This window comes from Panthera leo, chromosome C1, assembly GCF_018350215.1.
Source record: "Panthera leo isolate Ple1 chromosome C1, P.leo_Ple1_pat1.1, whole genome shotgun sequence".
In the NCBI taxonomy this organism is placed as follows: domain Eukaryota; kingdom Metazoa; phylum Chordata; class Mammalia; order Carnivora; family Felidae; genus Panthera; species Panthera leo.
The window spans coordinates 76,640,457-76,666,351 of NC_056686.1; the positions used below are offsets into that span (position 1 = coordinate 76,640,457).

At 34.9% G+C, this 25,895-nt stretch overlaps 1 protein-coding gene and 1 pseudogene across 24 annotated transcripts in view; one reads left to right on the plus strand and one right to left on the minus strand.

Annotated features, from left to right (window-relative positions):
* The window catches only part of ZNF644 (zinc finger protein 644), a 127,888-nt gene that overhangs the window by 38,432 nt on the left and 63,561 nt on the right, over positions 1-25,895 (minus strand). For 18 of the 24 annotated variants that reach the window (XR_006206331.1, XR_006206330.1, XR_006206327.1 and 15 more), the window contains 3 exons: positions 5,851-8,888; positions 5,063-5,668; positions 3,030-3,152 (listed from right to left, as the gene is read on the minus strand). The exons of 5 other annotated variants lie outside the window; for them this stretch is intronic. Coding sequence is in view for 14 of the 19 variants with exons in the window: in XM_042952756.1 (XP_042808690.1) it covers positions 3,030-3,152; positions 5,063-5,668; positions 5,851-8,888 (3,767 nt within the window). In the remaining 5 variants the exon portion in view is untranslated. The remainder of the gene's footprint in view (positions 1-3,029; positions 3,153-5,062; positions 5,669-5,850; positions 8,889-25,895) is intronic. One more of the 24 variants, XM_042952755.1, reaches the window with a different exon arrangement.
* The window catches only part of LOC122227801, a 40,957-nt pseudogene continuing 29,094 nt past the window's right edge, over positions 14,033-25,895 (plus strand).

Genomic DNA, 25,895 nt, shown 5'->3' on the forward strand with positions numbered 1-25,895 from the left:
ATTTTCTAACTCTTAGGGCTTAGATTTCTTACATTTCCTGATTCCCAGTTCTGTCTGCTTCATTTTTATTTTGTCATCTCCCCTTTCTCAGCTTTCTGCTAGAGGAAGTGTCCACAGATGATAACCTTTAGGGGATATACCTAAATACAGAAATATATAGAAAACTTTTTATCTGTGGATGAAATAAGTGCATGTTTCTGGGATGGGGTCCACGGCTTTCATAAGACAGCTATTTGGGGAAGTAGAGAAGCATTCTTTTGGGTCTATTCAGGCTAGCTAGAATATTTCTCTCCCTCCAAAGACCACTAGTTCCCACAGAAGAGGCCAGGAGCCGGTGTCTTCTAAGGAAGCTTTGGGGTTTATTTGGGGTTTATCATAACCAAGCCGGCCTTTAGCATACTGTAGGGATACCTAAGCTTTTTCTTCAAGAGTAGGTCACATAAATAAAATCCACATGAATGAAGACTACTTGAATTAAGAACATGGGTCCCAGACATTCTTATGGAGGCTTTAGTCCTACCTATTTTCCTTTTACATTGCTTCAGTCTTGTGATATACTTAGATTAAGGTAAAGATTTTTTCAAATGATTCTGTACTTTTTTCATCAAAACAACATTTACCTATTTTTGAGAAATAATGCTTGTTACTCATATGAACTGATGAATCTCTTACAATAACCTGGTGGAACCCTCCGGAAACTACAGGTTGGGACCACTGACTTACACCACTGAAACTGATACAGAGGAAGAAAACAGGCATGTGGACTTTATAAATATAATACAGAATGTTTCATTTGGAAAACAAAAAATAAGAAAGCTTATTAAAAAAAACTTTGCAGTTGGCATGAGCAAGCAGCAAAGACATCTTCTGTGTAGCTCTACTGGTCAAGAAGCTTTCAAAAATGAGGGGGGATGTTTCAGAATTTCTAAGAAAAGGTGCATGAGTTTTTTATTTTTGTTAAAAGTGGTTATGTGCTGTGGAAAATACCACCCTAAGACTTTCTTCAGCTTTTAATTTCCCTTCTCTTTGCCTTAGGACTGCCAAACACACACCTTTTATTTTCTAACTCTTCTGACATTTTGGTTAGTATTTAATGATATTTAAAAAGTAATGTTCTCTTTTTTTCTTGATGACCAAAGAAATCTATCCCCATTCATCCTATATTAACTTTTTCTTTAATAATGAAATTGTTTAGACAATAAAGTGTTCATTAGAATGCACCCCTGGTCAGTGGAGGGCTACAATCAGTTATTTATAAAGAATTAATACTATGTTTTAAAAGATTTTCAGACGGAATAAAAGCATTTTTTAATGGTCTACAAAACCTGTACTGGAGAGATGCGCCTCACTGAATATTTGCAATTATCTGTCTGAATTGTCAGACTGAAATATTTTTTAAAGTCCTCGAAAATCTAATCCAGGCCTGTTTCTTGGGTCCTTGCTCTTTGTAAGACTCATTTATTCAGTCTTCACCAGAATGCTCCCCACTTTAAACCTAACCTCTTTTAGGATTTTCAACTGCTTTTGTTCTGTATGTGGCAGACCATCGTGATTAAAAACAAAAGTCTAGGATAAGAAATCCTTGATTTTTCCACTCTGCTATTAATAACTACATAAATCTGGGTAACTTAACCTTAAGTCTTGACTTGTCTAAGACCTAGTGTTCTGTAAAACTGAGAGAATTATTGCACCTACAACTCATATGGCGGTGTGAAGGTTAAATGTTACGCAATTCGGCTGCACAGCACAGAGCCTGACACATAGTAAGTGTACAGTGAAAGTCAGTGACTGTGGTAGCAATAACTGTGAAGTTCTGTTTCTACAGTCTTTTATTTTCACTGCCTCCCTGCCTCTAATGTCTGCAATCCCCTTTCAAGCCTGATGAAGGTAGGAGTAATATTATAAAACCTAAAACCTCACAGTAGGAGGTTACTAATCCAGTAAAGTAAAACTCACTCTATTCTTTTAATGCAGTCAACAGTCATCCCTGGTCATTTGTATATCAAGTCAAAGGATAAAGCAAAGAAGCAGAAGAAAGACATTAGTATGAATACAAGTGTTTCTTTGGTAGCAAGAACATATTGGATGTAAGCCAAGGGAAGACATGAGGAAGAACAAAAAAGTTGGGAAAACAGCAACTAGAAGGAAGCAGAAGGCAGTGATCTAAAAGAGCAAGAGAAATAAAAAGACTGGAAGGAGAGTTTTAGGCAAAAGGATTTATGTAGATATATTTAGAAAAGAGTGTATTTTAAGACATGAGAGAAATGGGATTTGCTAAAGCAGGGTAGCTTGAAAGGCTACAAATGAAAAGAGCAAGGCTTTTTGTAGGGTAAGAAGCAGTATTACATATGAGTAAGCTAATACAATTTTTCACAGGCTGGCAATATGAAGAGTATCTGCAAGGCTGGGCTAACCAACCAAAAATAACACAGAAATGTGCATGTTGAGATTTATGTGTTGGCTGTATTTATTAATCCTAAACATAGTTTAGGAGTATTAAAAGAAAAATCTATTCAGTTGTCAACATGGGCCATTTTTAAGGCTTATCCCTTTAAAGATGTCATCTACAGACTAATGAAAACTCCTTAGTTTTGCTTAGTTTTAAGGTACATATTTGAAATTTCACAATAATTTTCTTTCCTAATAAAGCATTTCGTTAGGCTAGAACTACAATCCTTTTTACTAAAGAGAGGTTGCCTTACTGGAATCTACTCACAAAAATAAATTTAAAAATCAAAAAATAGTGTAATTTAAAAATCAATGGGAATTAGGCAGACTCAAAAGTCCCACACTTCTATTGGGTTATTTATTTATTTTTCCCAAATCAAGTCAATAGAAGCCAAATGAAAAAGAAGAACTTGCTTAAAATGATATCTAACAGTTTACAAGTTGCTGAAATTTAATGTATATTCAGACTCAACTGTGCTTACCAAAGAAAGCTATAAATATCATCTGAATTAGCACCAGTCTGGTGGGAAAAAAAGTGTACTGAATCAAGCAGACTTGCTGTGTTATCTGTTCAAACATACCTGTACCAGTCAAAAGTCCAGCACTCTTCTTTCGTGCATAAGCGCGTAAGTGGTTGGACAGGCTAACAGCACTTGTAAACGTCGTATTGCAATGCACACATGTTCTAAGCTTCACAGGCATACCTATCATTCAAAAGAAAACTATAATCCAGTTCTCACTTCAAAAAGTGAAATTTTCTTAGCTAAAAGCGTGAAGAAAAGTACCACAATAAAGATGGTTTAAAAAACGTTCATTGAATTAGCTTAACTTAAAATAAGGAGCGGGGGGCGGGGGGGGGGGTTAAGTTAAATGTTATTAGTTTGTAGTTAGTATTTAGAGCCAACCCATGCTCTTTGGAAAGGTGGAAGAGGAGTGCCTTGAACCTCTAAGCTCCTCTGGATTTAACACCTATTATCACTTTCTTGCAGATTTCTGTGTTACGCAGATCATTTCCTAAACCTAAAATACAATCCTGTGATTTGAAGAGCACTGTTCAGTTGAGAAGTTTCAAAGCTTGCAACTTACCAATACAAAGAATTAAAAAGTCTAGTTGACAAAGTGGTAATTAAAGTGTTTTACCCACAAAACCGTAAAAGGCTCAATACTAAATTAGGCTTTCTGATGAAGGCTGGGAGAAAAGGTGGTAAAACACACCACTGAGCAGCTGTTAGACACAACATTTTATTCAGGGCATTTTATGTTCATTACTCTGAATGCGCAATCAATAATGAAAGTTAATGATTTGAAGTTTTTTGCTAAAATCTTTGTGCTAAATAAATGATCAACAAGCTAACATCTTAATCATCACAGGAAAGAAAACATGTTGAAAACAATAAGAAACTCCTAACTTCTAAGACAATTCTCACTCCCCCAACTCGTTTCAGTTGGTTTCTTCAACACGAGCTATGATAGCCACAAATACGGTTTCCATCTCTCAAGTGTACTACACCTCAGTCAACACAGCTGACACACCTTTCTTACATTTTCTTCTTCTGAAAAATGTTCAAAATTTGACTTTGAAAGACTCTCTTCGTACAAAAGAACCGTATTAACCAGAAATTCATACAGGACAATTTTTTAGACCACTTACAACACAAGGTAATCTTTCCTTAAATCAAAACTGCAAACAAATATCTGGGCTGTCCCAAGTAAACAAATCAACATTATAGTAATTGTATTCATTATTAACCCACTGACCAGTTACTTTTACCTCAGACACGTTCAACTCAGGGCTGGACCACAAAGTTAATCAATCATCGACATTCTTAACCTCCAAAAGAAACCGACAAAGACACTTAAAATTTTTCTAATCTAAAAGTATAAACCAGACTTAGCAATAACAAATATAGTTAGGCTATTTCATCTGCTACATCATTTGCCAATACAAACTGTTCTTTTGAAAAGGAAAAACTATTGGTGCACAAGCACTAACCTCAACATCTGTTCTGTTCCATTAGACCACCGCTGCAAAACCCCAAACAAATATTTTATACTCACAACAGTTCTCCAAAACCGAACTATCCCACAATACAACGAGGAACTGGAGAAGGAGAAGTTTCTTTGGGTTAATCACAACACACAACAGACACCAATCCATTCAGTTTAAAGAGCCTATTTTTGTTTGTTTGTTTGACCTAAGCAGAAGGAAAACCAATAGCTAAATCTTGAGACCATTATCATCTTGGAGCACTGGCAAATAGAGAACAGGTTTGCCATTCCAGTAATGCTATGCTTCTGAACAACGTCAACCTCCCATCCATAGGACCATTCCCCAGCCATAGCAGATTTTATTTTTACAGATCAGCTTTTTGGGTTTTTTTTTGTTTTTTGTTCTCACCTTACATTCTGACCAAGAAATGAGGCACAGAGAATTCAGTGCTGATGAGCATCAACTGATGATTTATATAGAAATGACAGTATAACCAATCTCTGCTCTGCAAAAAAAGCAGCTTAAGTAAAAACATTCTAAGAAGTATTTCCTACAAATATTCCATAAAAGTAAGCATAATTAAACTGTTTAAATTATACACAATAGTCATAAACATCCTCTTACCTGAGTGCATAGTCAAGTCCATTCTTTGTGGCTGATACATCAACGGGCTGTCTTCACTTAATGGAAGAACACACTTCTGAACAAATCTCTTTCTTGCAGTTTGATTATGAATTTTTTGAGGAGAAATAGCAGAATTCCTTTCTTCTCCCATCCTTTTATTTTTAAGCAGTTCTATCAGTGTAAGAGACTGATTCTTTTTTCCACTGGGCAGTTCTGGTTTTGTTTCATCATATTCATTTAAGAAACTCAGCCCTTCCTCTTCTGACGCAGACACTGATAAAGCTTCAGTCTTTAGGCCATTACGGTATGCTTCAAGAGGTATAACATTTTGAGATAGAAAGTCATCACTTGATGCAAGTTTTTGAGCTACAAATGGTCTGGGAATAATACGACGACTGTTCAATGCTTTTAAGATTTTTTCATATTTTTCTTCATTTTGCATCATTTCATTCAAAACACAGATTGGAGATTTATGAGCATCCCATTTGGTCTTTCCAAGTCTTTTCAGATGGCCTCTAACATGATTCGATAATCCAATTTTAGTATCAAACCAACCACCACAGAGCTGACAAGTGTGTTCAGAAGTGGTTTCAGACTTCTCTATAGCTAAAAAAAAATTTTTTAAGAGTAACATCAGAATTTTTTGTAAAGTGATCATCTTAAAGCCAATTAACTCTGAAAAATAAAATTTTTTCTTTATTCTAATAAAGACCAAATTTGAACAAAACCTTCAAATTCTTTCAATCTGAATAGACATAGTAACCCAAATTATCCACGTGGAAACTTACCTTTTCTAACTCGCTTAACAGGTGTCCCTGTGCCAGTTCTTTTGAAATGTTGCATTTTGTCGCTTGTGGCTATTTGTTCCGGTGATACAACATGACGGGCTTCATAGCTTAATCCAGCTCTGTGAAGATGTCCTCGAACATGATTTGATAACCCAACACCTGTTTCAAATGTTGCTGGGCAGTAAGGACATGATTTCTTCTCAAGAGACAGATCAGTCCAGTGAAAAACAGAACTATGCTTTGACAATGAAGTTTCTGCGTTTTCTAAATGCTGAGGATCATGTATCTCATGCAAAAAGTTATTAGTTCCAGCATCTTCATAGTATTCAAAATAAAAGCCATCATTTTGGTCATAACTAAGGGTAGCATTTTCTCCAGGCTCTTGACCTTCTACCTTGCTTTTAAAAAGCGGGAATAAGTTTACATGTTCTTGATTAATATCATTATAGGTTTCATCTTCTATGGCCTGTGTAGTGTAGTCACCTAGCTCAACATTATCCCAGGAACTTTCATCTTCTGTTTCATAGCTATCTTTCTTTTCAGCAGAATTAAGTTTTTGCAAAACAACAACAGTCATTTTATGCAAGAAATCTGGATAGCTATCCAAGTCTTCTCCTCCAACAGAACTTTCCTTCTTGGATTCCTTAACTACTCTCTTTACAGCTACACGCCTGTGTTCTCTGAAGCTTTCTGGCCTTTTCGTGTCAGAGTTTTGAGGGTCTGAAATAAAACTATTGTTGTGAGAATTACTTGATGATGAGAACAGATGTAAAGAGTTTAGTGAACTGGCTTCTTCTTTTTTGAAATGTAGAGGATATGATTCACCTGATTTTTTGATCATTCTGTAGTTTTCATATTTGTGTCTATATAAATAGTTGCTATTCGCCTTGGCATTAGATTTTTCTTTTGCTGCTTGATGGAAATACTTAGGTTTTTGGTCAGTGCTGCTTTTAATCATAACAGTCTTGTGAGAATTGTTTTGATTGCACACATTTACACCTGACTGGGCAATGCTTTTTCGAGCTTTTTGTACTCTGTGTGGACGCTTATGGAATTTGGAAAAATTACTTGATTGTGAGGATGATCCAAATGTTCGCTTTACATCTTGTTTTAAAGCAGAGTTCTTTGGAAATGTGGTTGACTGTTGTTTAATTAATGGTTTAGTGCTATCAATATCTATAGGTTCTTCAAGAATGTCACTTTTTCTTTTATCAAGTCCAAGTGGACTACCATATGAATCAACACATGATGATGAATGCAAGTACTCCATGTGTTTTTTTAAAATACTTCTGGCTGAAGTCGTAAAAGGACACATCTTACATATGTAGGTAGCTGATTTTTTGGATGATCCTATAACAGAGTCTTTCATGAAAGTCTTTTTTTGCGTTTTTCTCTGGGCTATATCAGAACTGACAATAGGGCATTTTACCACCGCTCCATGGGCAATGCCTCGATGGCATTCTAATTCATTTTCTGTCACTGCCATGAAGTTACACTCTTCACAGCAGTAGTACCTTTTATCTTTTTCATGGGTTTTAGCATGCTGCACAAATGTTTTAGGGCAATTGGTACCAAACACACACTGAGGGCACTGTAATCGTGCACTTCTTCCTTCATCCTGAAGTTCTTTCAATTCGCGAATTTCCTCCATCAGCTTCTGTCTTCTTTCTTGGTGAATAATCATATGCTTTAGAAGTGAGTTACGATCTCGAAATGTCCGTCCACATTCTCTACAAGCATATGGCCTTGGGACGTTAAGATGACGAAAGTGGCTATTCCCATCTAAATGATACATCATATGCCTGTGGAGGTGCTTCTTCTCCCTAAAATTCACATTGCACTTTGTACAGGGGTAAAATGATGGCTCTTCGGTGCTGAAAGTAGCAGGTGACTCGGAATCACTTTCTTCACATTTCTTTTTTAAGGTATTAGAAAGAAAAGTGCTAGTATGAACGGGTGAACTGTCTTCGCCACACTTATCTGGGTTATAAATTAGATGCTGAAAAGCATCCACAGATTCCAAGTCTTCATCAGTTGATTCAGGCTTCACTTTTGATAATGCATATTTCTGTGAGTCTATTGCTTGTAGTTCTTCATTCTGTTCTAGAAAGTCTACTTCTAGCATTTTTGACTTATTGGGTACACAATTTGAATCACTAAAGCAATCTTCAGTGTAACGAGTTATCTTGCTTACATCCATTTTCCGCTTTCTCTTTTTTTCTAGACCTACTTTGGAGTGAACTGGAGCTTTATCCGCTGTGTCTTCATTAGTCATAAGAAACTGAATGAACTCTTTTTGGGGATCCCAGTTTGTCTCATTTTCTGACCTAAATTCATCTGTACCTGAGGAGATTCCTGTTAATGTATCGACACAATCATCTTTTACCAATAAATCATCACTATCCTCACCCACCTCTACTTGGTTTATTAAAGTGCTATCTGACTTTATACTACTCCCTACTGAATTCTGAATGTCACAACCAACGGAAGCAGAGGTAGGTAGTTTTTTAATGGAATGGGTTGGATTCTTAGCATGTGCTACATCTGATAACAAAAATAAAACTTGGTGTTGATTTACTTTCTGTGGTGTAGATAGCTGAAGATCAGGTGCCACCTTCAAAGCTGAACAAGATTCTGTTGTTGGCTGATCCACAGGTTGTCCAGTGGTTAATGAAACACTGCCTTTATTCATACTGGAAGTCTTAGCTAAGGAGGAGTGTGAAACTGGTCCATTAACAGCAGCTCCTTTAGGCAAGATAAAGTTTTCACTAGAAACAGTAGGAGCACCAGCATGTATAAATAGAGTAGACTGGCCTCCACTTAAGGCTTTTTCAGATTTGTCCTTTGACAGTTCTTCAGGCAGAGTGAGTGTATTATTTTTCTGAAATGATGTCTGACAATCTTTTGGTTTATGAACTCCACTCTCTTTGTCTGAGATAAAACTGTTGTTATCTAGGAGTTCTTCTTTAGCACCAGTAATATCGGTGTTTATCTTCAAATCATCCATATTGTTGGCAAGCCCATTTAACACATTTAGTCTAGAAAATGGAAGAAAAAAAATTTAGATTTGCGTGAAAAAAAATTCTAGTAGAATGTATGGAGAGTTCAAAGTACACATTTTTATTAGCATAATTCCATTCTTTTTATGTGGAGGTCCTAATAATTTTCCAAGAATGAAGAAAAACTTTAAAAAAGGTTAGGTTATTTTTTTTCTTTGTGCTAAGCAACAACAACCAATATTGAATATATACAAAACATCTAGAGAACAGCAATATTAGAAATGGGCACATTATACTGGAACTACCTGTCTCCCTGGAAGAATGTAAACTCTTTGAGGGCAGGGACTATACCTAGTCACCTTCATATCTTTAGAACCTAGCACAGTGCTTGGCAAAGGTGCTCAGGCAGTATTTGGTGAATAAAGGACTAACATGTTGAGTGAATAAAAACATAGCTGTAAAATCAAAGCAAAATGTGTAAGAGGAGACAATTTTCTTCCCATGGAACTTAGATACCCCATTCAACTAATGCAAATTCCATCATGGTTCTGACTTCTTGACTCAGCAATTATAGCAAGGCCTTCAAAATATCCAATAATCGTCAAGTACAATTTAAAGAATCTGAAATTTGGCAACCCTAGGTATGAACTATCTGAAGTACTGGCATAAAATTCCATTATTTCTTTTCCTTTTGCACATGGTAGTAAGTACAGTTTATTCATTCTCCAAATATTTATTGAGCCCTTACCATTTGCCAGGAACTGCTCTATTATTCGGAAAACTGCAAACAAGACATGCTAGGTTTCTGCTCTCTTCTTCTCCTTCATAGTACTTAAATTTGTACTTGTATATTACTTGAATAACAAGTAATAATACTATTTTAAGACAGCATGAATTTAATCTGATATTTAGAAATTAAAACATTTTCAATACAGTTCATTATTTCTAATCTCTTATGGTACCAACTACATGTGCTGTAAAACATTAAGTCTAGTTAAAGAATAAAAGAATTATTTCTAATTACTTTCGTATTTCACAACTGAGAACAAGCGCTTATAACGAGCTTATTCTTTCCACAAGATGTGTTCTTTAATACAACAAATATTATAAATAATACTGCAAATATCTTTTCTTTGGCATTATTATGTATACCAACAATTTTTCTGCCCCTCATAGGTCTCAGAATTCTGTTCTGAGATTGGCAGACATCCACAGCAATAAAAATAGACTTCCAATAAGATCATATTCAATGCTATCACCCCAAAATGGTGCTAATGCAGCACCCAGCAGGAGTCTCTACATCACATACACAGAAGTTAAAAATGGGCAGCACATAAACATGTGTTAGGGAAGAGTGTGTAAATGTCAATGAAAAGAAAAGCAAATCTTGATGCTATACTATTACCCATTCCTGACATTTCTCATTAAACTACATAAAAAGGTAAAATGTCCAAATAGGAACAGTCTCATAAATCTGAAATGGACAACAGAATTTTTAAAAAAGTAGCCTGAAAGACACTTAGTGTTCCTACTTATTATAATCACAGGGGTAGACAAATATATGCTCAGTCAATCTGAAAGCCTGTATTAGCTTTTCTCAACAGGAAGCAATGTTGCTAACGAAGTGGTAAATTCAGTGTTAATGAGTGGCTTCACTGTTACCACCTCAGAGGTACAACCTTCTATGTTCCATGTTCCACCCATCTGTTCTGGTGTTAGAGGTTCAGAGATGGAACAGACGCTTCCCATTTAAAGCAACTTCATTGGTACCCCCTGAACAGCAGGGTGACAAACTATGAGAATATCATGTCTGCTTGGAGACTGCATTCTCATTACCAGAATGGCCTTAATATGAGCCTTCCATAAGTTCACATTCTAAAGATACCAAACTGTTTTGCCACAAAAACACAGGAAGAATATATGTATGTGATATATCCTCTATCTCTAAACACATCTAGCAGAAGGAAAAAAACAAAAGATCAGATTAGATATTGTTAAAATATAAAATGAAGTCTTTAACAAAGTTTTCCTTCACACCTAAAGAAATATGCCTAACTTGTCCCCAAATTAATGATCTCTCTACTCAAAAACAGAGGTTGTTCATTTTTCAGAAAATTTCTTTTTAGCACATTGATATTAAAAAATCTACTCCATCAGTTTAAAAATACGCTATAAGAAACTGTTTCAGTAAGCTAGTATTTTAGCAATAATAAAAAAATTTTCCTGGTTTAATTTTAGAATATATCTTAACCAAAACATGTTCCAAGTACATTTTTTCTTAACAGTATTCTAAAATCATAGCTGTTGCATTGAAATATAATGCAGAACACTGAATCATCAAAATCTGTTACAGTGAATAATGGATCTAGAATTTTGACACCAAAATTTATTTCCCTACATTCACGGATGGTTATGTGGCATCTAGGCAAGAAAGCATTTGACCAATAACCTAATTTCACACTGTTTCAAAGTTCTTCCAACTATCTTTATATAGTCAAATATATGTAACAGAGCCATCAACACCAGTTTATGTTAATGTAACTAAGTAGGGGACACATTTGAAGGTAGACATCATTCATAAAGTTCAAAAAAGGGAAGCTAATAAATTAAAATAATCAAACTAATGTTATATTGTTTGGACTCCTCAAATTTCAGTGAATTTGCTATTATCAAATAGGATATTTTAATAAAATGCTTAGACTCTATTAGTATGTCCTCCTCCATGTCATCATATAACCACAGAATTTTTCTTTTAAATGACTTTTAAAATGTTCTTGAAAAAAATTCACACACTTATAAAAAGCTGCAAATGGAACTTTAAATCTACATAAAACATATTTCGGTTTCTAGAAAATCATAATGAGTTCTACAGCTATAACTGCCTGTAGTTATACACTGTGAGCATTAAAAAAAAAAAAACAGTACAAAGGTCAGATCTGTCTTCAAGATGACAGATCATCACTTTTATGCCTCAAGCTAGACTTATTGTCTTAGAAATTTCAAACATCAGTATTTTTGCAAACTATCAGCACTTGCTATAACACCCTCACTACACTACATCTTGAGGTTACTACAGAAGAAATGAGGTGATAATTGCATATTAACATAATTATTCTGTAATCCCTCTAAGCAAGCTTCCTAGGTCACTCAGTAATTCAGATTAGATACAACCTTCCTGTCATCAAATCTATGCTGTCCACTTTCTGTTCATGAATAATTTTTGATAAAATTAGCTTAATTTCATTCTTTTATGTACATTATTAATCGTATTTATTGCAAATAGGTTAATACTTTGTGGGTACTTATTACATAATACCAACCTTTGTCATGTAGTATAATTTCATACAAAGATATAATACAATTTGCCCTCATTCTACATTAGCTCATTAATAGCTATATTACACAGCTATAAATAAATTATAATGTTGCCCACTAGCTGAGTTATAGTTAAGATCTGTCAGATTTTCACAAACCCCATGTTCATTTAAATTATCCTTGAGAATACATGACAACTTCAGTTAGTCATATAGGAGATTGGGTCAAGAAGAAAAAAACATTCACAACTGTCATTCTAATTGCAAAAACAAATCTTAATTAACTGAAATACTACATCTACAATTACTGTGATAGTTAAGTCTATATATACCGTACACAATGTTCAAACATATATATATATATATACCCAAGCCTCACCTAGTATACAATGCAAGTAAAGACAGAGTATACTGTATAACCATACCACCCCAGTAGTATCCTACTCTGGATGTCACTGAGAGGAAACACTAAAAAAATACAGAAATTCATAAGGGTATCCAGCACACCATGTAATGAAATAAAGAGAAAATTTGGTATGCTTAGTCTAATAATTAGTCAATACAATTAATAGTCTTCTAATGTTTGAAGGCATGCCATATAAAAGAAGGTATGTTTGAATTATAAAGATATGGATTTCAACTCAAGATTAAGAAAAAAACTAAAAACAGGAACCACTCAACAATGCAAAGGGTTGTCTCACACAACAGTGAACTGAATGGCTCAGCAGGTTGGACTATTGTCAAGAACACAGTAGAAGGAACTATGGCACTGGAGATTGGATAAGATGTTTTCTAACATCCTCTCTGACATCTACTCTATATGTTAAATGCTTGGTTATTATATTATTAACATTTAATGTTATTTGAAATAATGAGCTAAAAATGGGAGTGAAAATTATACTACTGGGACTTTAATTTAAAAAAGATACTCTAAATCAAAAATTACTTCAAATAATCCTTTGATTGGGGCTCCTGGGTGGCTCAGTTGGTTAAGCATCTGACTTTGGCTCAGGTCATGTTCTCACAGCTCCTGAGTCTGAGCCCCTCGTCAGGCTCTGTGCTGACAACTCCAGAGCCTGGAGCCTATTTTGGATTCTGCCTCCCTCTCTCTCTACTCTTCCCTTGCATGCACTCTTGATCCCTCTCAAACACAAACAAACATTTAAAAAAATTAAAAAAGAAAAGAAATAATCCTTTAGTTAACTTGTAATATGTTGATAAGCTGATTCCTGAACAATGAAAATATGGCACTAAATGACTAACACACAGGCCAAAGAGCTATCTGCATCATGAAAACTACATACAAAGGTTTTTTGTATGGGTAATATCCCCCTCAAAAATTTTCAATGAGTTCAAACCAACAGAAAATACATAAATAATGAGCAGAAAAATAAAACAAGAATAAAATACATTCGGCACATAATGCTTTCTTCCAGCAGCATGTGGCCCTGTCATTACTGTCATTACAAACCAAGATCTATATGTGATTTTACCACCTACCATAAAATTATATTGAACTTGTCCAGTAGTTTTATTCCTGATGCCATATATGATCCTCATTATTTAATAGGAAGATGTTACAAATAGTAAGATCATAAACACCTAATAACACAAAGTGATTCTTACTGCCGGATATACTAAATAGTAAACATAATCTAACCTACCTCAAGAGGCAGGTAACTACAAGAAGGACAAAAGGTGGTGGGGAAGTTATAAAGGCCTAACTTTAACAACATGGCAAAATTATAAAATAATGAAAACCAACAGCAGAAAAACAAATGGATATTCACTAATCAAAGGCTAATTTCCTAATGAAGAGTTTGTAACAGAAGAGGCAACGCAATAAATTACAGTTGCAACCAAACGAGAATGCTAAATCCTACTCAGCTACGGAATGACTGCTTGTTGCATTGTTTACATGTTCATATAGTGAGAACAAGGTAAGAGTGACCATCACAGCTTTGAAAGGATATATGATGTGCATATGCACATAGCTCCAACAAGAACAATTCACGTTTTTTTTTTTTTTTAAATTAAAATGAGTGATAACCTCTTTATATATTTTTTCAAACAGACCAAATTTTTTACCACAATTGAATAATTAACATGAACATAAATGTGTCAGCTCCACACTCCAAAGGTAGTGTGTCAACTCTGCTCTCAACCAATTAACTGCCATTAATCGTTATTTTACTTTGGCTTTTCTAGTGTTCTTCAGTCTATGATGAATTTACCCTTTGTGCTTAGTTTTGAGTTATTTTATAAACATTAACCCATCGTGCCCAATAAATGCAAAAGAAGTGCAAGTGTTAAAAGTCCTAGGAAGACAAAACACAATTGTATTAGAAGTGAAGATAGATAATAAAACACCTAAAGTGGTAATATAAATATTATATGTGCATATGGAATGAACTGGTTGAGAGCTGAAATAATTCTGAAGAGCAAAGAAATTTTGCCATTAAGAAATTACTGTGCTTACACATTTAACAATAATCAGCAAGAGATAAAAAGAAATGTGACAAAGGAAGTTTTTAAGTACAAACTCAGCATCAATGTCTACTTGCCTAATGGTTTTCAGAAAAGGCTAGGAATTTGTTCAAGCACTTAAAAGATAAGAATGTTCAAAGTGCTGTGGATAAAACTTCTGCCCCAAACACATGACGATTCCACAGAACCAAGGTCCAGTAGAATACACACATCAAAGTAAGTGACAGGACAGCAAATGCAAACAACTGGGCTTTGAAGGAATTCCTTACAAGAGTTGAAGAGATAATCTGGCCTTAAAAGACTGCGTGAAACATAATAAATGTTTCCTTCTAATACTCACACAATTTTGCTCTTTCAAATTCAAAACTGTACATACTGAATTGTATGTATGTTTATTTTAATTTTTAAAAATGTTTATTTATTTTTGAGAGAGAGACAGACAGACAGAATGTGAGCAGGGGAGAGGCAGAGAGAGAAGGAGACACAGAATCTGAAGCAGGCTCCAGGCTCCGAGCTGTCAGCACAAAGCCCGACGTAGGGCTAGAACTCACAAACAGTGAGATCATGACCTGAGCCAAAGTCGGTCGTTTAACCAACTAAGCCACTCAGGCGCCCTAAAACTATGTACATTAAAAAAAACTTTGGTAGATTTTATAGTTAAAGTAAAACTCTTATTATAAAGATTCCATTAATTCATTTGGTAGTCATATTATTAGTCATACTTTGAAAATACGAAATTGTCTATAGTCTAATGAGAAATAAACTTGAACATTATGACATCAAGAGAACAAATTATTTCACTGAAAATTATTTCATTATTTTATTGAAAGCGGCTCAGATTGTAGAAAGAAAAATTCTGTAATTCTACAATAATCTGTAACAAGTACTTAACCATTTACCTGTATTATGTACATTTAAACTTTAGTATATAAATTTAAACTTCTATATATTTAGATGGATAAGTTTGATACTCACTGAGAACTAGAAAACTGAAACAAAACCAGTTATATTTTCTGTAAAATATTTTCATTATATGTGAACTCTCTTACTGCTATCATTTACTCAACTTACCTTTTTTTCTTTCTCTAAAATCAGCCCCCCAAATACAATTATCTCCTAAGACAAATATTCCAAAGTAATCACTATTCTACAATTATCTTCATTCAGGAAGATAAAAATTCAAATACAAGAAATCTGCTCTCCTTGAAGCAAATTACACAGGAATATGCATCTCTCTTGCACCAATGTCTTAAAAACAACAACAACAACAAAAAGGAACATATTTTTGTGATGGCAAATCACAAACCAGCCATTACTTTTTTCTGATTTAACAAGTTTTCCTTATTAAATATTCAATTCTGGAGTTTCATTTATAAAACCAAGGATATTTATCTGTTGTGAATTTAAATAATTACAAAATTTCACCAAAATGTTAAACACTATGTAATATTTAGAAAATGCAAATACTTATTAATAATCAAATGTACACAGCTCTATTCAAACAAGTGTCATTTAAAAGTAGCACTTTTGAACCATAAGAGACTTATAGAACACATGCTTTACAATTTACCCAATATCTGTAAAACCAAATTGTTATGAATAGTATACTATTGTTTTATAAAAGGAGACTAAAGCTATTTAAAACTGAGATCATTTCAGGGAAAATTTTAATTATTCTTAAGATTAATAAAATGGTATTGCTAGTTTTTTTTTTTAATTGTATTTCTACCTAAAATACAGGACACATATGTATAAAAAACTGCTATCAATAAAAAGCAATACATTATGTCCCAAGTGAGTAATATGGATTATACATTCTATAGTTCAGAGGAAGTAGAAGGTCCTGTAAAATACCATGGATAAGAAAAGCCTCAGAAAAGCGAGGGTTTTAGCTAAATTTTATAGTGCACTATGCCAAGATAATCACTTTTTGGTCGCACACATGCCTGGGTTTGAAAAATGGTTCCACACCTTCCACCTGGGGGCAAAGTTATTCCAACTTTCCTTAAATTTCAGTTGCTTCATCAATAAAATATGTATGAAACCTACTAAGAGGATTGTGTGGATTAAATAAGACAACATAAAACATATAGCACAGGGCCTAGCATTTAGTAATTACTCATGAAGTGTTAATTCTTTATGATGCTTGCCATTAACTTGTTTCATTTATGGAATGATGATGCTGAGTTTGTATACTGCTCCTACTGAATGAAGCAGGAGATCCTTACAAGCAGAAATTTATTCTGCTACCTGGTACCTTACTACCACTCCTAAGGTATAAACAGGATAAACAGGCAGAAGCTAAAGAGTCAGAAAGAAGCAGTATGTCTTAAGAGTTGCTGGGGCTTTAAGAATAACACTCTTGCAGGGATAAAGCAGGGTTTCAGTAAAACAATATTAAATGAGCAATAAAGAGGGGAATCACAGTGCTTGACCCAGTGCGCCACGGAAAAAGGACATGAAGTGGCCACTCAGGATTTAAGAGTTTCTGATTCCTTAGGGTCTATCAGGGACATGCATTTACTTTTCCTCTCATAAAATGCCAATGAAATGAAAAGAGATGAACAAGAACAGAGAGGCATACCAAGGTGGATAAAACCATAAATGAGAATGGTAATAGGTGAGGACTGCTGGAAAGAATGGAGATGACAATCCCAAATAAACAAACAACAACATCAAAAAAAAAAAGAAAAAAAAAAACACCAAAGACTAAAAATAGGTTTTATGCCAAAAAATATGAATCAGAAAAGCAACAGACTTTTTAGTGTCAAGACTTAAATGTTCAGTCAAAGGTGGTATAACTTCAAAGTTTGGGGTTAAGGTTATTTTGACTGTAGAATCTTATACAGAGACAGATAACATAGTATTCAAGAGTAAAGGCATACAATCCATAAGTTTACCACTTACTCACCACTCAGAAAAGTTCTTCCAAAGGCTGAATGTGGAGGGGAGGTGTATCCTAAAAATGGCTAAAATTGGTGTGTTAAGTGTGTTTTTTATTATTTTATACAAGTGATTGAAATATATAAATTTAAATGTTTGTATTATAAGGTTAATCACTAGAATAAAAAGAAGTAAATATTCATAATATCTTCAATTTCTATAAACTATTGAGGCTTCTTTTTATGATTTTAAGTTATCTCTACATCCAACGTGGGGCTCAAACTCACAACCCCAACATCAAGAGTTGTGCGCTCCACCAAACTGAGCCAGCCAGGTGCCCCTAAACTATTGTGTCTGAAGTATAGAAGTACAATATTCTAAGTGAAAGGGTGACAAAGAACTCTGAAATAAAAAAAAAATACTAAGCAACAACAACTATTAACAACAAAACAACTCTCAATAGAGGAGTTGAAGAGCAGAGTGAATATGGCTGATGAAATGAGAGGTATTCTTAAAGAACAAAGACTTCTTAAAAAGAGAGCAAGAAGAGAAAATAAATATGAAATCTACATCCATAAATTATATCATGTAGGAACTATAGAAAAGCACCCCAGGGGAATGAAGAAGAGGACACAATAGAAAAAAAAATGCCAGAGCTCAAGAAATGCAGTAATCTTCAGATTAACAGGGCTCAATCGGTGCTCAGCGGATGAAGAAAAAGACATGCTTCTTGACAAGTCCTGGGGAAATTTCAGATCTCTAGGAATAAGAGGTAGAACTCTGCTCATTTTCAGAAAACAAGACAAAAACAAAAACTAGACTATCTACAAAAACAAGAATACACAATTCCTCATCAATGTCATCAGATTTTTGAGGAAAAATGGTATTTTAAAATCAAATCTGTCTGAAAATATTGCCTCCTCTACGTTTCCCACTCTCTCCCACTTCAGTTACCAATGTAAGAGTCTGGTATATCCTTCCACTCCTTTTTCTTATTCATACAAGCATACACATATATGTATTTGTTTTGTGATTATCTTTATAGAAATGGGATCATACAATATACATGTTACAGTAAATAACCTTGTATAGACAGCCTTATAGTACTGTTTTTATCTCAATAGTATAGATTTTTCAAAGCTGCATGTGTATTTGGGCTTAATACACATTTCTAGATCATTTCCCCAAATTTCTATCAATATGCATATCTACTTCTAGTCCGTAAGAATGCCTATTTCCTTACAGTCTTACCATTTTTGCCAGCATCATGGTGAAAGATGTGAAAATACTTTTCAACCCAGAATTCTATAGCTACCACTCAAGCATAACAACAACAAAAAAGACATTTTGGACAAACAAGGATTCCAAAAGTTTACCATGCACAGATTACTCATAGAGTAATTCTCAGGCATAGAGACACAAGAACATATAAAAAGAAAGAGCTGAGAATCAATAAGCATTAATGAGCAACCAAACCACTGAAAATGGCAACTAAATGTCTTAACTGTTGATAATTGCTCAAAAAGGATTCCTAAGAAAAGAGGGTTATATGGTATTTAATAATATGGGAACAAAGAGGCCTAAAAGAGTTCAAACTGGTAGATACTGATTCAAAGAAAACCTTTTTTTTTTTTTTAATGTTTATTTACTTTTGAGAGAGAGAGAGAGAGTGCAAGCAGGGGAGGGGCAGAGAGAGAGAGGGGAAAAGAGGATCCGAAGTGGACTCTGTGCTGACAGCAGACAGTTCAGTGTGGGGCTCGAACGCACAAACCATGAGATCATGACCTAAGCTGAAGTCAGATGCTTAATTGACTGAGCTACCCAGGTGCCCCTCAAAGAAAAATTTTTTTTAAATGTATTAAAATGTTAAGGGTAACCAAGTAAAATGGTGAAATAAGATATATAATTTCAAATCTGGAATTGTAAAGAAAATTTGACTGATTAAATTAAAAAGTAACAATAAAACATAGCAAAGAGAAAGCAACAAGAAAGCAGAATGAAGTCCAAACACATCAGTCCTCTTAATAAATATAAAAAGTTTATGGGGCACCTGGGTGGCTCAGTCAGTTAAGTGTCCGACTTTGGCTCAGGTCATGATCTTGCAGTCCATGAGTTCGAGACCCGCGCTGGGCTCTGTGCTGACAGCTTGGGAGCCTGGAACCTGCTTCAGAGCCTGTCCCTCTCTTTCTGCTCCTCCCCCGCTTGCACTCGGTCTCTCTCTCAAAAATAAACATTAAAAAAAATTCTTAAATACTTTGTTTAAAAATAAAGTTTGTAAGTTAATAAAAAGGTATTTGTATTTGTTTTGTTTTAAAGTATGCTATATGTTGTTCATAAAGGAAATGTTAAGGTTAAAAATATGATGAAAAGATAAACTAAGCAAATGTTAATAATAAGAAAATAGATGTCTTCACTATCAGAAAAATCAAATGGAATTTAAGGCAAAAAAGCACTACACCTGCTAAATATGAATATTGTATATAATAAAGCATACAAGTCACCAAGAAGATATAATATTCACAAACCCCTTTGCACACAACAAAATGGCTACAAAATATGTAAATTGTGAACATCTACAAGTATTAAGAGAAACTGACCGTCACAGAGGGAGGCTTGAAACACTTCTCCCTAAAAGTCAACACACCGAGAATATTCCAGTTTTCTTTGCCCATCTCCTCTTTCAAGATCACCCTTCTCTTGCTTTACAAAAGAAAGGTTACCAAATACAAATCTGCAACCTTCCCCACTTCCATCACTTGTTCAGCTCAATAACCTTGGGTCAATCTTCCTTATTCATTTATTCATACTTCATTTCAAAACCATCAAGAAATCTTATTGCCACCATCTTTATATTACATCCAGAATCCAATCACTTCTCACTACTGCTACATCCAGGTCCACTATTATCCCTCCCCTATACTCATTCAACAGCCTCCTAATCTGGTCTTAGGGCATCTACCCTTGCCCAGCTACTGTCTATTCTCAACACCACAACCAGAGGGATCGTTTTAAAACTTAAGACAGATAATGCTCCTCAAAATCCTTCAATGGCTCCCTGTCTTTCCCTCTTAGAGAAAAAACCAGTGTCATTATAATAGCCTGTAATGCCCTACGAAGATCCTTTTCAGCAACATTTTGACCTCATTTCTTACTCCCCTCCCCAATTCACTCAGTTCTAGTCACGTTGGCTTCCTTACTATTTCCTGAACACATTCTCTCCCATGCTAAGGTCTTAGTATTATTAACCATTCCCCAGCTAGAATACTCTGTCTCCCAGATACTCATGACAAATTCCCTAATTCAAGCCTTTGATCAACCATTTTCTTTTGAATAATGCCTACCTGGACCACTTTGATTAAGATTACATCCCAAACTCCCTCACTTTCTCTATTCTGCTGGCACTCTCAAGTAAACTTACACTGGTTCACCCCTTTTTACTCCAAAACACTTATCACCTTCTAACATACTGTATAATATATTTATTTATTATGGTTATTGTTTGTGTATCCCTCCTGTAGAACTAAGTCACAAGGGCATAGATCATTGTATTTATTAACTGAATCTCTCAAAGGTCTAGAAGAATGCCATCATCCAGAACCTTGGTATTGTACACTGCTCTGGTAATGCTCTGTGTAAAAGCCTCTGGGAACCAAATAGAAGGAAGTTTGGGAAATACAAATTTTCTTAATATGGCAGCAAAGCAAACAATATAGAAAGGCTACATAGTCTTAGTTCATTGAAAAACAACTCAAGGAAAGATACCAGTGTCTTGTCTCTCTCACTATGCCTTCAACCTCTCTATACCTACTTTCCTTTCTCTCATACCCCTCTCATTCCATTTCTCAGTTTTAGAATTAAAATTCAGAAATGAAAAGGTTGTCAACAGTGGCAGGTCTGATAGTTAAATCTAAAAGAGTAAAGCCGCGTTGTTACTGACACTTTGATTTAGCTATGAAGACTTGGCTTTGTTAAATTGTTATATGGCCAACATTTTCTGTAAGCTAATGAATTAAATCAACAGTACAAAGATTTTGAAGAAATTAGATTTACAGCATGTACACACGTATAAATGCTGATAATTATTTTCACTCATAACAAAAAATCCAAATGCCAACTTAAAAATGCCAGTTTTCCAAAATTCTCTTAGGAGATACAAAAGATAAATGTCTATAAAGACAATGATCAAATAGCCCTATACAACAAGAAATAGACATTCTTATTTTATAACGTAACTGGAACATTATATAAAGTCTGACTATATATTATAATGACCATGGAGAAATTTCCAACAGAGACAGAAATCATGCAGACCATATTCTCTGGTCACCATGCAATAAAACTAAAAATTAGATACAATTAAAGAGTTAAAATGTCAATTATTATCTCAGTAAAACTGGGAGAAAAAGAGTATCTACAAAAACAAAACGAAGAGTGAACTAGAAAAGGGTCAAAACAAAGTAAGAATGAAGAAAGGAGATACAAAAGGATAGAAAATGGAGGAAAGAACAGAGCCAAAAGAGGACCCAGGAAAAAGATCTAGCATATATTTAATGGGAATCCCAGAAGTAAAGGAGAGAGAAAACAGGACAGAAGCAATACTAGAAGAGACAATGGCTGAGAATTTTCTAAAACTGACAAAAAAACATCGAACCACAGTTTCTGGAAGCACCAGGAACTCTTAAGATGGATATAATAAAAAGAAAAATACACTTAGATACACCACAGTAAAAGTGATGACAATGCAAAACAATGAGAAAATCTTAAAAGTTGCAGCAGCAAAAAGGATACAAAAAGACAATAATTAGACTGGGGGGGGGGGGGGGGGGAAAGCAGCTAGCTCCTGAAGTCCAAGAACTACTCTGATGCTTTCAGCTAAATCATACTGTTCTCTTGTTGAACATAAAAATATCTCACAGAATAATCACTTCAGACAAGGTTACTGTGTAACACAAAGTAATCAAATATGACCTTCTGCCACTAAATGAATTGACTGCTATTATCAATTCTTTACCAATTGTAAGTTTATCCCAGCTTCAATGTGCCTTCCCTATTAATTAGTTAATAATTAATTTATTAAGATGGCAATCCTGAGATGAATGAAAACCAAACACAACATAAAAAAACATGGAATGCAGCAAAAGCATACTGAGAAGGAAATTTATAGCTATAAATGCTTACATTAAAAAGGACAGCAAATCAATAACCTAATTTTACACCTTAAGGAACTAGAAAAATGAAGAGCAAACTAAACCCAAAGCCAGCAGAAAGAAGGAATAAGTATTAGAGCACAGATAAGCAAATATAAAAATAGAATAAAACAAATAAAAAGTTGATTCTTTTAAAAGATCAACAAAATTAACAAGTTGACTAAGAAGAGAAAAAGAGACGATGCAAATAATTAAAATCAGAAACAAAGGTAAGGACATTAATACAGACGTTAGAGAAATTAAAAGGATTTTAAGAGAATACCATGAACAACTAGATATCAACAAATCAGATAATCTAGATGAAATGGACAAATTCCTAGAAACACAAACCTGACTCAAAAATAAATAGAAAATCTGAACATATCTGTAACAGGTAAAGAAACTGAATCGGTAATCAAAACCCTCTCAAAAAAGAAAAGTCCAGGATCAGATGGTTTCACTAATAAATTCTACCATGTGGAGAATTAACACAAATCCTTCACAAACTTCCAAATGTGGAAGAGGAGACACTTCTTTTTTTTTTTCTTTAATGTTTATTTATTTTTTGAGACAGACAGAATGTGAGCTGGGAGGGGCCTAGTGGGAGACAAAGAATCTGAAGTGGGCTCTGCATTGACAGCAGACAGTTCAGTGTGGGGCTCGAACTCATGGAACCATGAGATCGTGACCTGAGCTAAAGTCACTCAACTGACTGAGCCACCTAGGTGCCCCGTGGAAGAGGAAACACTTTTTTTTTTTTTTAATGTTTATTTTTTATTTTTGACAGAGAGACAGAGCATGAACGGGAGAGGGGCAGAGAGAGAGAGGGAGACACAGAATCCAAAGCAGGCTCCAGGCTCCGAGCTGTCAGCACAGAGCCCGACGTGGGGCTTGAACTCACAGACCGCGAGATCATGACCTGAGCCGAAGTCAGCCGCTCAACCGACTGAGCCACCCAGGTGCCCCAAGGAAACACTTTTTAACACATTTTATAAGTCAGCATTACCCTAAAATCAAAACCAGACAAAGATACTGAAAAAAAAATTACACCCCCTTATGAATACAGATGTAAAAATTTCAACAAAATGCTACCAAACTGAATCCAATGGCACATTAAAGGGATTATATATTATAACCAAGTGGGATTTATCCCAGGAATGCAAAGACAGTTCAATATAAGAAAAGCAACCAATGTAATACATCATATTAACAGACCAAAGGAAAAGAAAATACATGAATATTTCAACAGACACAGACCACTTACTAAAATCCAACACTGTTTCATGACAAAATCACTCAGCAAACTAGGAAAAGAAAGGAGTTTCCCTAAATAATAAAAGGCATCCATGAAAAACCCAGAGTTAACATCATAGTCATCAAAGGTGAAAACCAAGCTTTCACTCCAAGTAAAAGACTGCCTGTTTTTACCACTGCTATTTAACACTGTACTGGAAGTCCCAGCCACAGCAATTATACACGAAAAATAAATAAAAAGCATCCAAATTGGAAAGGGAGAAATAAAACTATCTCTATTTGCAGATGACATGATTTTATATATTTGGAAAATACCAGAGACTCCACATATACACACAAAAAAAAAAACCCTACCAGAGATAATATAACAAAATCAAGCAAATTTGCAGTTGTAAGATCAACACACAAAAATCCGTTGTGTTTCTCTAAGCCATCAATGAATGATCTGATGAATGATCTCAAAAGAAACTAAAATCCCATCTACAAAAGCATCCAAGATAAAATACCTAAGAATAAATGTAACTATGGAGGTAAAAGGCTTACATACTTAAAACGACAAAACAATGGTGAAAGAAATTAAAGGAGATATAAATAAATGAAAAGACATCCCATGTTCATGGATTTGAAGATGAAATATTGTTAAAATGACAAAACTTCCCAAAGTGATCTACAGATTCAGTACAATCACTATGAAAATTCTAATGGCCTTTTTTTTTCTTTCAGAAATGGATAAGCTGATACTCAAATTCATATGGAACTGGAAAGGTTTCTGAAAAGCAAAGGCAATATTGAAAAGAAATAAAGTAGGGGTACTCCCTCTGATTTAAAAACTTATTACAAAGCTATAGTAACCAGTGTGGTACTGGCATTAGGGTAGACACAGAGACCAATGGAATAGATTTGAGAATCCAGAAATAAACCCAAACAGCTGTGGCCAACCGATTTTCAACAAAGGTGCCAACACCATTCAATGGCGAAAGAACAGTCTTTTCAACAAATGGTGCTGGGACAAATGGACAATCACATGCAAAATAATGAAGTTGGATCCCTGCCTCATATCACATACAAAAACTAAATCAAAATGGATCAACACTATATATATAACAGCTGAAAACAATAAAGCTCTTTGAAGAAGGCCTAGGGATGGATCTTCATGATGTTGGATTTGGCAATAAATTCTTAGATTTCACACCAAAAGCATGATGAACAAAAGAAAAAATAGATAATCTGGACTCATTAAAATAAAAAAGTTTTGTCCATCAAAGGACATTATTGAGATATATTTAGTAAGGGTTTAGAATCCAGAATATATAAACAACTGGACAACAAAAAGACAACCCAGTTTTAAAAATGGACAAAGGCTCAGCCAAGAACTAATGTGTTAAGATGGCAAAGGAGGATCCTAGGGTCACTGTGTCCAATGCATACAACTAGATAACACCCACATCAACGTAGATAACCCAAAAAACTTATCTGAAGACTAGCAGAACAGACTCTCCACAGCTAAATGTAGAGAAGAGGGTAGGTAGCGTGGAGACACAATTGGGAGCCAAACTGACCAATCTGAGGGATCCATGGGAGGGATGCTGCAGGCATGAGGAAGAGACCCTATGCCAAGCACTCCAGACATTGGGGGACTTGTACTGGAAAGATGAATCCCTGTAACATTTGGCTTTGAAAACCAAAAGGACTGGAACTTTAAAACTCAGCAGGCTTGGTGTTGAGAGAGCTGGAGGACAAAAGTAAACTGAGTCCCTTCCCTAAAAGAGACAGCACAACAAACAGTCCTGATGAGATACAACATAGAACCAGCAGTTTGAAAAATGCCTAGGGCATACAGGAAAGAGATTTGTTTACTAATCTCAAAGAAGGTGTTGGAGGAGCAGGGATCTTTGGGAGGCTTCTCCAGCAACAAAAGAGCT